Source organism: Emys orbicularis, chromosome 6 (assembly GCF_028017835.1).
Source record: "Emys orbicularis isolate rEmyOrb1 chromosome 6, rEmyOrb1.hap1, whole genome shotgun sequence".
Taxonomy (NCBI): domain Eukaryota; kingdom Metazoa; phylum Chordata; order Testudines; family Emydidae; genus Emys; species Emys orbicularis.
Window position 1 is genome coordinate 26,339,292 of NC_088688.1, and position 16,410 is coordinate 26,355,701.

Sequence of the window (16,410 nt, forward strand, 5' to 3'; positions counted from 1 at the left end):
AGGTGCTATGTATTAAGGCTATGATTTTGGCATGGAGGTCATGGTGTTCACAGTAATCATGAATCTGAATGAAGTCTGTAAGGAGCCCATCCCACATTCACTGTGCAGTGACAGCTCCTGTTGCATGGTGCTGGGCCTGGCTCCATAGGTGCCAGAGACGGGGGGCGGGGAGGACCAGTATCTCCCTCCTGCTCTTCTTTTTAAATAGGGGCCTCACCACCTTTTCAAACCTCTCTGGAAAGGAGTGCACCACAGCCTGGCTAGCTGGCACCAGCTCTCACTCTGCATCGTGCAGCATGCTGGCCATGTCCTGTTCTGTGTCGCATGCTGGCAGCTGGGTCTTCACATGCCAGAACTGCAGCGGCAGCTCCTCTTGGCGCTGGGGACTGGGTGAGTCTGGGATGGATCCATCACCTGAGGACCTTGGTCTCACCAGCAGGGAGGATAAGAAGTGAGGATGGGAGGGGGGAACCAGGTGGTGGAGGAAGGGACTCCAGGATGGTCATGCTAGACTTTTGCAGTCCTTCCAGCACCCATACCTGGCTCCCCACTCAGCGATCGCTCCATGGTCACCGTGCCATTCAGGTCTGATGCATATGGAGATAAGGGGAGGACATGCCAACCCGAGTGCCACTTCAACCATGTATGCCAGGCTGCAAAGCCTGGAATAGGGTAAGCTTGCTTTTACTTGCTTTTAAAAGCCCATGTGCATGCTGATGTAGCAAAAACTACATTATTGGTGACCTTTCCGTGATTTTTCTTCCCCTTCCCCCTCCCCACAACTTTGCCATGAAATTTACAAAAATTTCCATGCCAAAATCATAGCCTTAACTATCATGTTCCACCTGAAGACCACAGCCCAAACCTAGATTTGGCTGAATAAGAAGATGAGGCTGACATTAGCTTAGTACTTAGAAGTTTATCCACTCAGAAATCCTCTACACATTTTGCCCCATGGGCTCAGTAGAAGCTCAGGACTAGAATATCTGAGATTATGCAGATTTTTATTAGAACATTTGCATGCATATTATATATAATTTTCTTTGCATTTTTAAAGAGAATATTACTGCCAGCTGACACCACTGGGAAATGAAATTCTCTCTTGTTGGAAAAATAAAAACAGAGGCAGCTTGCAAAGGTCTGTATGGACATGCAGAGCTCTTCTGTTGACTCAGTCTGTCACAAGCTAGGACGCTGCACAAAGGTTTAGAGCAATTTCTGCTCAGCCATTCTTCTGGGGCTGTCAGCAAAGGAAACAGGATGTACTAAACTACAGTTTGGGTTTTCTTTTGAAATAATGTGTATTAGGAGACTAAGACCAATGTATTTCACACAAATCACCAAACATACCAGCTAGTAATTTTTAGGCACCACTAATTTGGGTAAAACTTAAAACTAGTAACAGACATGAAAGATTTTACATCCCATGCCTAGTCCTCCTATAAAGAACAATTAAATACAACCAATAAATATTTATTGTTTCTGCTAAAATGCCATGAGTATCACAATGCAGCGTCACTGATAAGAGAGGAGATGTAAAAGTGCTAGAGAGAAATAAATAAAGTCTTTAAGGAAGATTTTAAAAGACCAAATAATCTCCCACTTACTGCAACAACTTCTCGGTTACCACTCTTGAAAACTTTCTCAACAACTATACTGCCATCCCAAATATTTCTGAAATACAAGACAATAGTATGTTAAACGCCAAATAAATTAACAAAAATGCCATTGGCCTTGAAAAATTGTTTCTTTACTAAACCATTTCTTAATACAAATTGCCAATGTTTATGAATTAAAAAACCCTTCCCTCCCCTGAATCCAACCCAAAAAGAGTCAACCTGCAAAAATCACGGTCTTTATTCATAAAAAACATGAGCATAAGCACTGTACCTTTCAGAATGAGGTAGGTAGAAATTACATTAAAGAAACAAAACCTCTTTATGTGCTTTAACAACACTAGGTTTGATTTCCTCAAATTATTTTGCACATAAGCTAATAGTAGTCGCTGAAGATAAGAGAGTAGGTAGGCAAATATCATATATGCCAGAGGTTCTCAATTGGAGGTCCGCAGAGCCCCGCGGCTGAAACCCGGTGCCCTGAGCCCCAGCGCTGAAGCCAGGAGCGGCGTGGGGCTGAAGCCGGCGGTCGCCCCGCCCCAGCCGAGAGCGGCACGGGGCTGAAGCCAGCGGCCCCCCGCAAGGCCCTGAAGCCAGGAGCGACATGGGGCTGAAGCTGGCAAACCTCTCTCCCACCAAGCCAGGAGCAGCGGGGGGCTGAAGCTAGGAGCCCCAGCGCCCCCCACCCTGCTGAAGCTGGGAGCTGCACTGGGAGTGCCCCCCCCGCCCTTACACAGCGCCTAGCTACCCCCTGCCTGCACCGAGCTACTCCCCTGCCCACACACAGCGCCTAGCTACCCCCTGCCTGCACCCTGAGCTACTTCCTGCCCACACTCAGCCCCTAGCTATCCCCTGCCTGCACCCTGAGCGGTTGTCAAACTTTTTGAACTGAGTCCCCTCTTTGAGTTATATTTTTGGTTGCATCCCTCCACAGCCCAGATAGGCTGAATGGCCTACTGAGGGAGTCAGGGGGCGAAGGTGGCGCTCCCTCCCTGGACCCTGCTGTGCAAAGCTGGCTTGAGCCCCGCCAGTCCTTGCCCCCACCCCCCAACGAAAGTAAAACGATGCCTATGCCCCGGCCCGGAGCCCCCCATTTCCCCCCCCTTCCCAGCCATGGCATTTTTAATAGCATGTTGAGGGGGGGGGCACAGCAAGAAAAAGGTTCAGAACCCCTGATATATGCCATAAAACAAATTTTTCTCTTAAAGGCAGTACTTTTCAAGTACTGAAGAGAGTTTTGTTCTTAAACAGGCCTCCTACTACCACATGGTTAGAGGGCAAGGTAAAACTTGCCAAAATTCCCATTTTTGCAGTGCTATCTTCTAGCATACTAGAGATCAATAATACCATTATTTATTATTGGTAAGCACTAACAGCTTGCTCAGAATAGGACATGGTTTTTAAAAATCCCTTAATGAGAAGGCTACAATCTAGGGGCTCCGCCCTGTGAGGTGATGAGCATTCTTGTTTCCTACAGACTTGAATAGGAGCTGAAAGCAAATAGCACCTCGCAGGACTGGACCTTAAGAAACGAGTTTGTGGGGGGGGGTGCTTATAGACAGCCCATTGCAGGGCCAGGGCCTAAGTAGATCTGTTGCCCAGCTCACGCACAGAATGCAATATTAGCAGAGCTGTAAAGGGAATGAGATAACAGATATCATATGAACAGGAACGGAAGGAAACAAATGGAGCAGTAAGGGAGAAAGTAGAACAAAAAATTGCTGTGGCGTGCTCCTTCTTTACCTGCTCCGTCTATTATGCGTGATGACATACTTTCTGTGTTATAACCTGGGTACTATTAGGTCTAAGAGAGGGAAGAGAACTAATAGATTGGTCATTTTGCACATATGTTTCAATGGCTAACTACACACTTGTAGCAAGAAGCTAGCATGTAAGACTAATTTACCTAGATTAGTCACAAATACATTCTTTTTAATTATTAAACTACAGTAAATACAGTATCAAAAGCAAATACTACTCCATTAGTGGACAGAAAGACTATGTTATGAACTGAGTGACAAAACATCTTTTACATGAACAACTCACCCTATAATTCGAGAGAAGTATATGCAGATGCCATTGTGTTTTCCGGAAAACACTATCTCTGGGCCCATCATACCACTCATGGATGCGCCAGCCTGAGACACTGAACTGCCTGCAGCAAACATTGGGGTTGACATACTAGGAGGGTGCAAACCTAGGACAGGGTCACATATAGATTAATCCAATTATTTTTGATATAAATAAATATATTTGAGAAAACAACAAAAAATGAAAAAATAAAATACCTTGTGCTGGTGTTGTCAAAAAGCTTGGATTAGGATAGGGACTGCCAATAGGCATAGGGGAACCTAAAGTAAAAGAAAGTAATATATACATTTATTGCATCAAAAACAACAACAAAAACCCATGATGTGAAAAGAATGTTAAGATTGCCAAGTCAAGCATTCAGAAGTTAAGAAACACGAGAAATAAGTTTACCTTATGCAACCTAGGTTTGGCCCCTTGTACATATCCATTACCATATCGTCTTTAATTACATGATAACTATTTTTAAACAGGCCCCTTGCCTCATTTGGTGCGCAGAATGGTCTAGGCTCACTGAATAGGTAGCTATTTAATATTTCTTTTTATCCTAATCATGCCTCATTTACTGCACACCATCCAAATTCAGCACCAAACACATGGGTTTTCCTATGGTGTTCTCATTGCTAAAAAAATATTGAATTTCTCTTCACAACACTCCTGTGAGGTGAGGTGGTATTATCCTCATTTTATACCTGGGAACTGAGGCCAGAGATTAAAGACAAAATCATCAAACGTGTCAACTATTTTTCGGTGTCCAATTTGCAAAGCCTAGGGCCTGACCTTTTCAGGATACACAAGCCTTATATAATGATTTGTACATTCAGATTGGGGCTTTCATTGACCTCAGTTGCAGCTGTGAATTTTCATCACTTCTCCAAACCAGACAACAAGTGCCTCAAGTTGAGTACCCAGAAAATGGGGAACACGCAATGGCCACCTGGGAAAATTTTGGTTTACGTTCCTTACCCAGCAACACATAGAACACGTTTGCGGCAGGGGTAGAATTCAATTCTCCAGGGTGACATTCAACTGTCTTAACCATGAGACCATCCTCTCCTGCCACCTCCCAACTTCTGCAATAAATGAGGTCTGAGTTCCTACAGACAACAGGCTCCTTCACTACACAACCCTGATTCATTCCCAAAGCAGGTTCACCCTGTGCACTGAAAGAGACATGATACCACAGAGAAAACAGTAAGTGATCATGTAATTAAAGATTGTGTCATAAGGCATACCCATAAGGGGCCAAATTAAGGTTGTGCAAGCTTTAATTAAGGTGCTTGACTTGCAACCTTAACATTCTTTTAATATTTTTTAAATGGATTTTTCCTAATTGTTTTAAGCAACAAAGAGTGGAGAAGAAAAAAAACCCAATTTCGTCACATGAAACCATATTGCCCCCTCTTGTGTCATCAACAGGGTTGAGACTTTTAGATCCACAGCACAGTTCTCTACCACTTAAGCTATGGACAAGTATCAGAGGGGTAGCCGTGTTAGTCTGAATCTGTAAAAAGCAACAGAGGGTCCTGTGGCACCTTTAAGACTAACAGAAGTATTGGGAGCATAAGCTTTCGTGGGTAAGAACCTCACTTGCATCTTGCATCTTGTCTTGCATCTGAAGAAGTGAGGTTCTTACCCACGAAAGCTTATGCTCCCAATACTTCTGTTAGTCTTAAAGGTGCCACAGGACCCTCTGTTGCTTGAGCTATGGAGTAACTCACAGCAGGAGAAAGCTGTTATCTTCTGTGTCAATCTGCCACTAGAGGGGAATGGAGACACACACTTTGCCAGTGGGTCTGATAGCTGTATGCAAGACAGCAAAGGAATATTGAGAACTGGGAATGGGTCAAGTACAGGTTCTGAAGGGAGTCAATCTGATCATTACAGGCCGTTATCCCCCATTTCCCCAGCCTCGCCCTGCCCTGACCCCTTCCGCTCCTATCTCCCAGTCACAGCTCTTGTCCCATCCCCTGCGGTTATCCTCTTTGGCTCCTGTCCATTTCCATCTTTTCCTACTCCTGCCCCTGCCCCTTCCTATTCCCCACCTCATCTCCTGCCCATAATCCCCAGTTCTCAGCTCCTCTCCTCTCCTGCACTACAGGTCCAGCCCCACCTGCTAATTTGCAGCTCCTATCATCCCTTGCTCCAGGGATCCTCCTCCACCCTCCATCACCATCTTCCCCCTGCCTGCCTTTTCTCTCACCTGCTGCTTCTAACCTGCCCCCACACTCTATCACCCCTTCCTGTTACTCATCTCTCTGCATTTGTCATATTGCCTCCTCCTCCTCTGCACAGCCTAGAGCAGGGGTGGGCAAACTACGCCCCGCGGGCCGGATCCGGCCCTCGAGCTCCTGCTGGGGAGCGGGGTCGGGGGCCACTCCACGCAGCTCGCAGCACCAGCGGCATGTCCCCCCTCTGACTGCTATGCGTAGGGGCAGCCGGGGACTCCGCTCCGCACGCTGCCCCCACCCCAAGTGCTGCCCCCACAGCTCCCATTGGTTGGGAACCATGGCCAATGGGAGCTGCAGGGGCGGTACCTACGGATGGGGCAGCGCCCAGCAGAGCTGCCTGGCTGCGCCTCCGCATAGGAGCCGGAGGGGGGACATGCCGCTGCTTCTGGGAGCCGCTTGAGGTAAGCGCCACCCGGAGCCTGCACCCCAACCCCCTGCCCCAGTCCTGATCCCCCATCTGTCCTCCGAACCCCTCGGTCCCAGCCCAGAGCACCCTCTTACACCCCAAACAACTCATCCCCAGTCTCACCCCACAGCCCGCACGGCCAGCTGGAGCCCTCATCCACCATCCCCCCCACCTGGAGTTCCCTCCCACACTCTGAACTCCTCATTTCTGGCCCCACCCTGGAGCCCACACCCCCAGCCAGAACCCTCACCCCCTCCCACACCCCAACCCCAATTTTGTGAACATTCATGGCCCGCCATACAATTTCCATACCCAGATGTGGCCCTCAGGCCAAAAAGTTTGCCCACCCCTGGCCTAGAGCCAGCAGGGGAGCACTGAAAGCATAGGAGAGAGTCTCCCTGATCTCCGTTCTGGTGCCCTGCGCCAGAGCAGCCTCTGGCACCAAGAAGGAGCAACTGTGCAGCCCAGTTAGGAACAGTGAGAAGACGCAACATACTCAGTGCAGATGGACTCAAAGAATTTAGCTGCCAAACTAACAAGTCTCTACTGAGCAAGTGTGCACCAAGATTTTTCAAACGCTTGTAACTTGACCAAGTTTTGGCAAATTTTTACAGGGATGGCAAAAAGCACACCCCCAACAGCAGGAAAACCCCCTTCCAAATTCAATTCCCTGCTCCAAAGCATGGAAGTGCTAGAGCTTTTCAAGAAAATTGTAATGTTTGTTTGTTTGTTTAAAACATAGGGAAAATTTTTGCTACTCTTATTCTTGGAAAAGGCTGAAATGTTGTGGCTGAATCTTCCAACAAAAAAAATCAGCTTTAGGCAGACACCTGATATGGAAATTTTCAGCCCAAATAGTTAAAAGTTTGGCAAAAATTATAAAAAACTGAAAACAGACTCATAATGGAAAGTATCAGGCAACTTTAACTATAGGCAGGGCTACCTGTGCTTCCCATAATACAGTGATTCAAATAACCTCTTTATGTTAGAGTTCCCTGAGAGCTCTGGTTTGGGCTGAGGGATTGCAAAATTGAAGTTACATCCCAAACCCAAACTAGGCAATCAAATAGAGATCTTGTTGGGCACTGTATAAATTCAAATGCACTAAAATTTATTTTAAAAAATATTTATGTTTTCACACAACCAAACTCTGCTTCTCCAGTATAAACAGAAATTAAATATTCTCTTTCTACCACAGATTGCTGGGAGAATATTATTCCACATAAGCTTTATATTAGGCAAAATCATAAAGCTTGGAAAGTGTAGCTAACTGAACATTTAAAATGGCTGAATTCCTTAGTGTTTTATAAACCACAGCTAAGAGTACTAAAGGAATGGGCTACTCATTGCAATAGGCCTCATCCCAATGCAATGCACTTTCCCAAATGCTTCCTTTCAGTTAGACATGGGGCTGAGTATGGAAACTGTTGTCTTCCATTGTGTTCTATACACTCAATGAAATTCTCTCTCATAACAATATCAGAACCTTTTAGTCGTACTACTTTATTTTATGAAAAATCAAAACCATGTGTCAGATCAGGCTAGAGGACATTGTAAGTTAACTCAATAGTCCTTCACCTTTAGAGAACTAGGTTAAAATTCTATCTCAGGTCAAAAAGTGAAATTTAGTTTAATGGTATTGTCATAAATATAGAGATAAAGGTAACATAAAATCCCTCCTGGGCAGCTGTATTGAATCGCTTTACCTGTAAGGGGTTAAGAAGCTCAAATAACCTAGTTGGCACCTGACCAGAAGAGCCAACGAAGAAAGAAGATATTTTCAAATCTGGGGGGGGGGGTGGGAAGGGAGGATTTGTTTGTGGTTCTCTTTGTTCCCTCTCCGGATGGAGAGAGAAGCCAAGCAGGGACAACATCTCCTGAAAATATATCTGGAATAATCCATCTAAGAATTACAGAAATTGTAAGTGAGGCAAGGAAATGCGTTAGGTTATCTTTTGTTTTAGCTTGTGAATTTTCCTATGCTACAGAAGTAGTTTTATTCCTGTTTTTGTAACTGTGAAGCTGAGCCAGAGGGGAATCCTCTGTGTTTTAAATCTTTTTATTACCCTGTAAAGTTACCTTCCATCCTGATTTTGCTGGTGTGATTCTTTTCCTTTTCCTTTATAAATAAAATTCTTCTTTTAAGAACCTGGTTGATTTTCAGTGTCCTAAGACAAAAGGTTTGGTCTGTGCTCACATTGCTAACCAATTGGTTGGTATATTATTCTCAAGCCTCCCAAGGAAAGGGGATGAAAGGGCTTGGGGGAATATTTTGGGGGAATAGTGACTCCAAGTGACCCTTTCCTGAATTTTTGTGTAAATCACTTGGTGGTGGCAGCAATACTGTTCAAGGACAAGGAAAGGAATTTGCGCCGTGGGGAAGTTTTAACCTAAGCTGGTAAAATATAAGCTTGGGGGTCTTTCATGTGGGTCCCCACATCTGTACCCCAGAGTTCAGAGTGGGGAGGGAACCCTGACAGGTATAATCAATCACAATTAATCATGATAGACTTCATATGTAGAGACTGGTTATGGCTGGAATAAAGGGGCATTGTGGGTTAAGATCAGGATCTATTTGTAGATGTTTGCATAAAATCTGCTCACCTCATAACCATAGGTTCTAGAACTAGGGGGCCTGCTGCACCCCCGGGCTTGAAGTGGATTTCATTGTTTACAGTTTGGTTCAATCGATCTCAGCACCCCCACTATAAAAATTGTTCCAGCACCTCTGCTCCTAACTTGGATCTGAATAACACAGAGAGCCCTTCACTCTAATAAGCATTAAATTTAAAGATCAAAGGGGATTAGGGCAGGCCAGGTAACAGAACTATTTCTCTGGTGGCACTGAAGACTGAACAAGAACTGTGTGTTGTGGCAGGAGCCTGGGAAGGGGAAAACAGCTACAAAAATCCTAACAGTTAACTTATTTTACTTCTCATTTCTTCCATCACCCACATATGGGTAGACCTGCAATGCCTGTGGAGGTATGAGAATGACACAAGTAAGAAGATACTCTGCAATATAGTGTTGATAAATTGCTTTCTGGCTGCCAAGGTGATTTTTGGCACTATGACAGGAGGTCTGTATTTCCTTTATATAATGACAGCATCTTTAGAACACCTGGACACGTTTTAGAATCACATCAGTGAACCCCTAAATCAAAAATAATTCAAAAGAAAAGTAATGGAAAAACCCAACCCTGATAATCAGCAGGTTTATTCCTTGGAATTGAGGCAGTGAAGGAAAATATTTCATATAAATAAGAAAGGGTAAAGGTACAAGAAGTTGTGAAAATGCAACAAAATTCAGATGAAAAAAAAAAAAAAATCAATGAAACATTTGCTACTCACTAGCAGGAACAGGAGAACCCAAAATTGGTCCTAGGTTGCTTGGAGGAGGCAAAGCTGATGGAAATCGCATCTGTGCTTCTCCGCCATACCTAAGGTATGCCAGACAAAGACTAACTTCCTTGCATATCACATACTTAGGTCATCTGATTTTCAGGCCTTATTTTGTTAAATGTGAGTTAAACAAACAGAAAATAATGCAATTTTTCATTTCTTGAGTTAAAAATACTGACCTAAAATTTTCAGAAAAATGTATTTGTGACTGTATGACTGATTTGTGTACTCAAATTTGGAAACTGAATAATTACAAGTTAGATGAACAACAGGTCATTAGCATATTACAGACACAAATTAGATGGTCAATTCCACATGTTTTTTTCTGAACATTTAAGACATTTTTGTTTGTTGATTTTTTTGTGGGGTGGAGTATGAGTTTTATGCAGAAGTTACAACTTCTAAAAAACAAACAAAAAAGTTTCATACTCACTTCTAACTAAGTAGACATGCATGATCAGTTGCATTTAAAATGCATGTTCCATGTTACTTTGTTAAGAGTTTACACTAATTTTAAAACAATACTTATACAGAACTCAAACAGTTCCTGCCCACTGTAAACACAGCAAGAGCATTCCTTTGTGGCTGTAGTGGCATTAGATTTTAAACATAAAATTCAAGGCACAATCTACAAATTAATTGAAACTTACCTGAAAAATGCTCGGGTAGCCCAGGCAGACACTTCTCTATCACAAGCAGCAGGAGAGCAGGCAAGGATAAGACAAGTAGCACAGGCCTGGTCCTCCTGTAGGAAATCATGATTTCTATCAGAGTGACAACAATTTAGACCACAGTGTTAAAAAGTTTGAAGGAGTTATATTGACACCTCACAAAATATTCAAGGCTCTGTTTGCCTCAACAGTGAGGAGACTAAGGGCTCGTCGATGCTACACAGTTAGGTCAGCTTAACTACATCAATCAGGCTGTGAAAAATTTCATGCCCTGTGTGATGTAGTTAAGCTGAACTAGGAAGAATTCTTCTGTCAACCTAGCTACCATTTCTTGGAAAGGGGGATTTACTACAGTGATGGAAGGGCCCCCTCCATCACTGTAGTAAGTGACACTGTAGTGTTTCCAGTGTAGACATAGCCTGAGTCTCGTCACTTAAACAGAAAGGAATAGTCAGTCACAGTAAGAGATCCTGTTGTGGCAGATGAAGTGATCCATGAAAGCTTTCTATGAATGCTGTTGATTCTTGGCAGGTTAAATAAGCTAGCAGTAGATGAAATATATGGAAAAAACTGTTTTATAGGTATAGATAAGATGTATTATACTTGCATGGAAATGTGAGTTTATTAAGTTAGTTAAGAAGGATAAACATCTATATGATTTTAAATGATTGTATTTGCTATTAAAGGACTAAACATTTAAATAAGTCACTTAAAAAAAACCTGTCTCACCCACTTCTCAAAGAAATAATAGCAGAGGTTATTGTGCGGTTTCATTACTACTATGCTGTGATGTATAAATTAAGAAAGAAATACATGTATCAAATAAAATCACGTTCTGTGAAAAAGTTTCATTCTAGCTTGCTTGGTACCAGTTTTAGTTTAAAAAGGCAGGTGGATTCTAAGTATTTGCAGCCACTGAAGCACATACAAAACTTTTCTGAAAAGGACTAGGACTGTGACACTGTTTTTTCAAGATTAATAATTTTTCTAATAAGAGAACTACATTCCCAATTCTTGTCATAATTCTGTGTTTGTCACTTACATGAAACAGACAGTTTTAAGGAAAAGAATATTACCCATATGTTTTTAGATCCCATAAAAATGGTTACCTTCTTCCTTATATATTATCTTGCTTGTCCAACTGACAAAGCAGCATTATCTTGACCTATACACTGTAGCTGCAGCTGTTGGCAAGATGGAATGTTTATAGATGCTTAGATAATATGATGAGGAAGCCTATATAAGTACCTAGATATGATAGGTAAAATGAGAACTAATATTTTTGAAGCCAAAGAATGGCCACATTTATAACACAAATTAATCCAGGTATATGACTGTACACCGAGGGCGTGCCTAATGGAGAGTTAGTGTATAACAAGCAGGGTTGTAAATCCACAGCACTCTAACCCTGTCAAACTGCATCATGGAACCTTTAGTGTATGGTAGCAGGGTTCACATGGCCAGTCAGTGTGCAGCATGCTAGAGTGCTGTGGATTTACAACCCAGCTTGTTATACACTAACTCTTCGTATAGACAAGCCCTAAGTCTATTCATAGAGGACTTTTTCCCCCATGGCAAGCTAAAAATTCCCACCTGATGCAACTTGAAAAACCTTTCAATCTCCTCTCCATCACCTCCTACATTGCAAACTAGGAGATGTCGCAGTTGATCTACAGGTCTGAGTTTATGAAACATAAGGCTCCCCTAAAGGAAAATAAAGCAATACAAAGTTTTAAATAATGAGATCTGCATGTTTTGATTTGCAAACAAAAATTCAATACATTCATCTAACACCCTGAGGGCTTGTCTCACTTCAATGTTAGCTCAAGGTATAGTGAGTGTTGCTCCAACCCAACTCTGTGCACACAAAAATCTCTAGGTCAAGTAAAATGGTGTTTTAAACTTGAAATAGCTGGTCCATCAGGGGTTATCAGCTGAAGTTCTAGTACTCCTCAAGCTAGTAATGCAGTGAGGATGAAGCTACATGCTACAGCTTCGGTTAGTGGCTACATGCTACAGCTTGAGTTAGCACAAGTCATCACTCTGCTAATCCAATCACTCTGTGTGGCTCAAGTATTGTTTTCCAGTGTGGCCGCTCTCACGTGAGGGAGGCTTTTTTGAGTGTAGTAACTCGAGCTAACTGAAGCAGTGAAGACAAACCCTGAGTTACAATAACCAGGTCCCCAATAACCTGCAGCATTTCTAGACCACTTTCATAGCACGTATCCGTACATTCTGTGATGGGTCCTGCGGTGTGATCTAACCAGACTCACAAATAGCCTTATGATTACAAAACTACAACAGGACTGCAGCAAGCTGGCAATTAATTTTATTATATTTCCTAATTGCTAAATTATTAGAAGGTCGAATTATAGCTACATTTTCCTCCCTATTGTGAAGAATCATTAAATTTTGATAATACTTAATCTCAGCTATTTTTAAATGTTAAGCCTTTTAAATAAAAAACAAATACTGAAGTTCTTGCGTCATGGATTTCTTTTGTGAGGTGGACAGAAATGGAATTCTTTGCTCAAAATTCTACTAACAAACAATAAATCCCTGTTCTTATTTCAAACCTTAGGATTCATAGTTATCTCAGCAACCTGTGTTTGTTCCAGTTTTACATATCCAAGGGTATATCTACACTCAGAGCTGGGGGTATGATTCTGAGATTGAGTAGAGATATTTGTGCTAGCTCTCATCAAGATGGCATGCTAAAAGCAGTAGTGTAGCCACAGTAGCACGGGTAGTAGCAGCATGGGCTAGCTGCACCATGTACAAACCCACTCAGACCCCATGGGTACGTACTGGGGATGGCTAGCCCATGCTACTGCAGCTACACTGCTGTTTTTAGAATGCTCTGCCCGAGTATGTCTACTTGAGCTAGGAATCACACCCCCAGCTCCAAGTGTAGAAATTCCCTAAGAGTATTTTGAACTATTGGCCACTAGCTGATATAAACCCATGTAACTCCCCTGAACTCAACAGAGACACATCAGTTTATGTCACAAGATAATCTGGCCCTATAACCTTGAGTTGGTTTGCAGAATTTACAAATGGCTCCTTAACCTTCTTTCCCCTCCGCTCCCCCACCTCACCTTCACCAAAGGTATTCTCTGCAAACTCCATGCACATGTGTAGCCCTTTGCAGCACTGGGTCAGTCATTAAGCTTTAAGTTTCTGCTTCTCCCTCTCCCAATCTCTAAATAACAGGAAAAAAAAAATCTATGACACACCTGGGCTGAGAGCAGAACAAATTTCTTTGGTGGCAGCATGTGTTGTTGTACGACAACAGGAGAATCAGTTATTGGAATAAGGTCTTTATTCAGTGGTGTTATAATCTTTGGAACTTTCAACTCATCTATGGCAGAAAGAGCCCATGAATGTCCATCAACATGTGTGGTCATCTGAGTAAGAGATGAACATTATCAAAAGTTTGAAACAGGATGCACATTTTGCACGCCTATGGTGATATCTAAATAACCAGTATTTAACATTACACAGCATAAAAACAGAAGTACTCTCAAGACAACAAGCCCCTAAAAAAATAAGACCTTAAATACAGACACATGCATATGCACCCCACCAGATTAAAAATTGGCCAAACTACTTCCAGTTATAAACTGCAAGCTCTTTGGGACAGATCATTACTTGTATGTACAATTAGCATAATGAGGCCCTATGATGCTACTAACGATACAAATAGTAAAACCAAGCTGCAAATTGTACAAAACTCCAAATGCATAATAACTGGTGCTTTTTTTTTTTTTAAAATACCCAAGAGCTGCAACTGAGGCATGAGATTTTTAAAAAACTTCCAGTGACAGACTGGCAACAATGATATATAATTCAGGCCAAGGCATTTGGTAGGACGGATGTAGCTTAAGGCAACCTACCACTTACTTGGTTTTAGTCCACAGTTCTAGATCCAATTTCTAACTGTCTAGTCTCCAAGGTGCTCCTTCAGTGTATGGTTGTTTTGTTTTGAAAGGACTTCTCCAATATGTCGGGGATCCTGCCAAGCTGCTCAAGCAGCTCCTACACCCACTCAGATCATCAGTCCTCTCCCAGCTCTCCCCCTGTACTTCAGGAACAGATGGAGAGGCCCTTCTGAAGGACCAAACAGCAAACTGCCTACACAAGAACTATTTACGCACTATTTATTTTCTCACACACAAGCATTGCTGAAAAGAAACAGAAAGAGGAGCCAGAAGGGAGGAAACTGATGGGTGAGTTAGGGAATGATAAAAAAGGTGAAAATTGCAATTCAGATTTCAACTTTGTATGGGACAGCCAGCCCCTTCCTCCAAACACTACCAAACTGTCCTAGCCAAGGAGGAGGGGGAGAAGCGGGGAAGGAGAGAAATCAGGATCTGATGTTTCTAACATAAAATTACGAGTAGACTTCTTGACGGAGTCTTTACAACAATTGTAAAACCAGCCAATAAGTCTATCCAAATCTGACTTTACATGGGACACTGAAACTAGCCCTGCCCCTTCATACTTAACCATCCTGTCTTTTATAGTGTTGGCCCTCACCCCACCTTTGCTTCACCAACCATACTACTCTTGACAGCTCACTTGTCCACTTCTCCAACAACAATCTTCATTCCTTCTTCCAAGCTGTACCCTATCCATGGAATGCCCTAACTGAACTGATCCATAAGGCAACTATTCTCTCCCTCCTTCAAATCTCTCCTACAGACCCACTCTTCACCTGTGACACCTACAAGAAATGAGCCAAATAATGGAATGATTGAAGGAAGTATGGCAGAGCTGATGTACTTGTTTAATTAAACAAAAATAATGTAGTATCTTCCCTGCCTTTCAAATGTTTACTCTTAGGGGAATTCTGTGCCACTGCGCATGCACAGAATTCATGTCCCCCGCGAATTTCTTTGCTTCCCTGCAGAAAAATGACTTTCTGACAGGGAAGCAAACGGAAGCTACAAGAGCACTCACACACCACTCCCTAGCAGCGCAGGTACATCGCTGCAGGCACCTGGAGCAGCTGGTGGAGAGGTAAATCACCGCAGGCCTGGGGACACCCCAGCCAGCAGCTCCTACCCTGAGCCGGGATCAGCTGTTAGTCCCAGCTGGGCTGGAGGCAGGAGAGGATGGGACTTCCTCTTCCCCTGCAAAGAGTGGCTGGGGCTGTGTCAGACCCACCCCAGAAACCTCCTCCAGCTGCAGGAAGCTCAGCATCCTCCCCTGCTTCCTGCCCCCATCACTCCTCAGCTGTGGGGGAGGGGTCACCGACCAAGCCCCACTCCCCCAGTATCCAGACCCCCTGCTGAGACCCCCACACTCAGACCCCTCCACTGAGCCCCAACCACTTTCACCTGGAAGCCCCTGCAGAGTCCCATTGCCCCTGCACCTGGAACCCCCCCCCCCCCCCAACGAGCCTCTGTGCATCCAGACCCCCCCACACATAGACCTTTCACTGAACTGCCTGCACCCAGATTGTCCCACACAGAATCCTCTCACCCCACAGCTGTATCCCCCCACACTGAGCCCCTCCACACTTGGATCTTGCCTGGTTGAGCCTGCCAGCCCCACACCTGGTGTGCCTGGTGCAGAGGGGCAGGGCCCTGGGGTGTTTCTGGGGCAGGCCCAGGCCTTGTGCTGTGTCAGGGTCTGGTGAAGCCTCACCACTGTGCCTGCGTTCCAAGGGCGGAGGGTGGGGAGGCTGCAGGGTGATCTCCCACCTTTGTACAGCCAGTGTCCTGTGCTCCCCAGTGCCATGCTGGAGCCTCTATTTATTTATTGACAAATAAAGCTTGCAGAATTTTAAAATATTGTGCGCAGAATTTTTAATTTTTTGGCACAGAATGCCCTCTGGAGTAAATGTTGCTCCTCTTAGATTATAAACACTCTGTAGCAGGACCATGTCTTGCTGTGTTTATGGACAGTGCCTTGCACATTGCAGGCACCCACCAAAACAAAAACAGTAGAAAATTACCAAGGATTTATAATGGCCAAGGTGTTTCTTTCAAT

At 43.7% G+C, this 16,410-nt stretch overlaps 1 protein-coding gene across 2 annotated transcripts in view; it reads right to left on the reverse strand.

Moving 5' to 3' along the window:
• NUP155 (nucleoporin 155) overlaps positions 1–16,410 on the reverse strand; it is a 57,054-nt gene that overhangs the window by 25,925 nt on the left and 14,719 nt on the right. For both annotated transcript variants that reach the window (XM_065406186.1, XM_065406185.1), the window contains exons 13-19: positions 13,650–13,820; positions 12,007–12,117; positions 10,393–10,487; positions 9,692–9,780; positions 3,905–3,967; positions 3,663–3,813; positions 1,608–1,674 (exon numbers count right to left, since the gene is read on the reverse strand). In XM_065406186.1, coding sequence (XP_065262258.1) covers positions 1,608–1,674; positions 3,663–3,813; positions 3,905–3,967; positions 9,692–9,780; positions 10,393–10,487; positions 12,007–12,117; positions 13,650–13,820 — 747 coding nt within the window. The remainder of the gene's footprint in view (positions 1–1,607; positions 1,675–3,662; positions 3,814–3,904; positions 3,968–9,691; positions 9,781–10,392; positions 10,488–12,006; positions 12,118–13,649; positions 13,821–16,410) is intronic.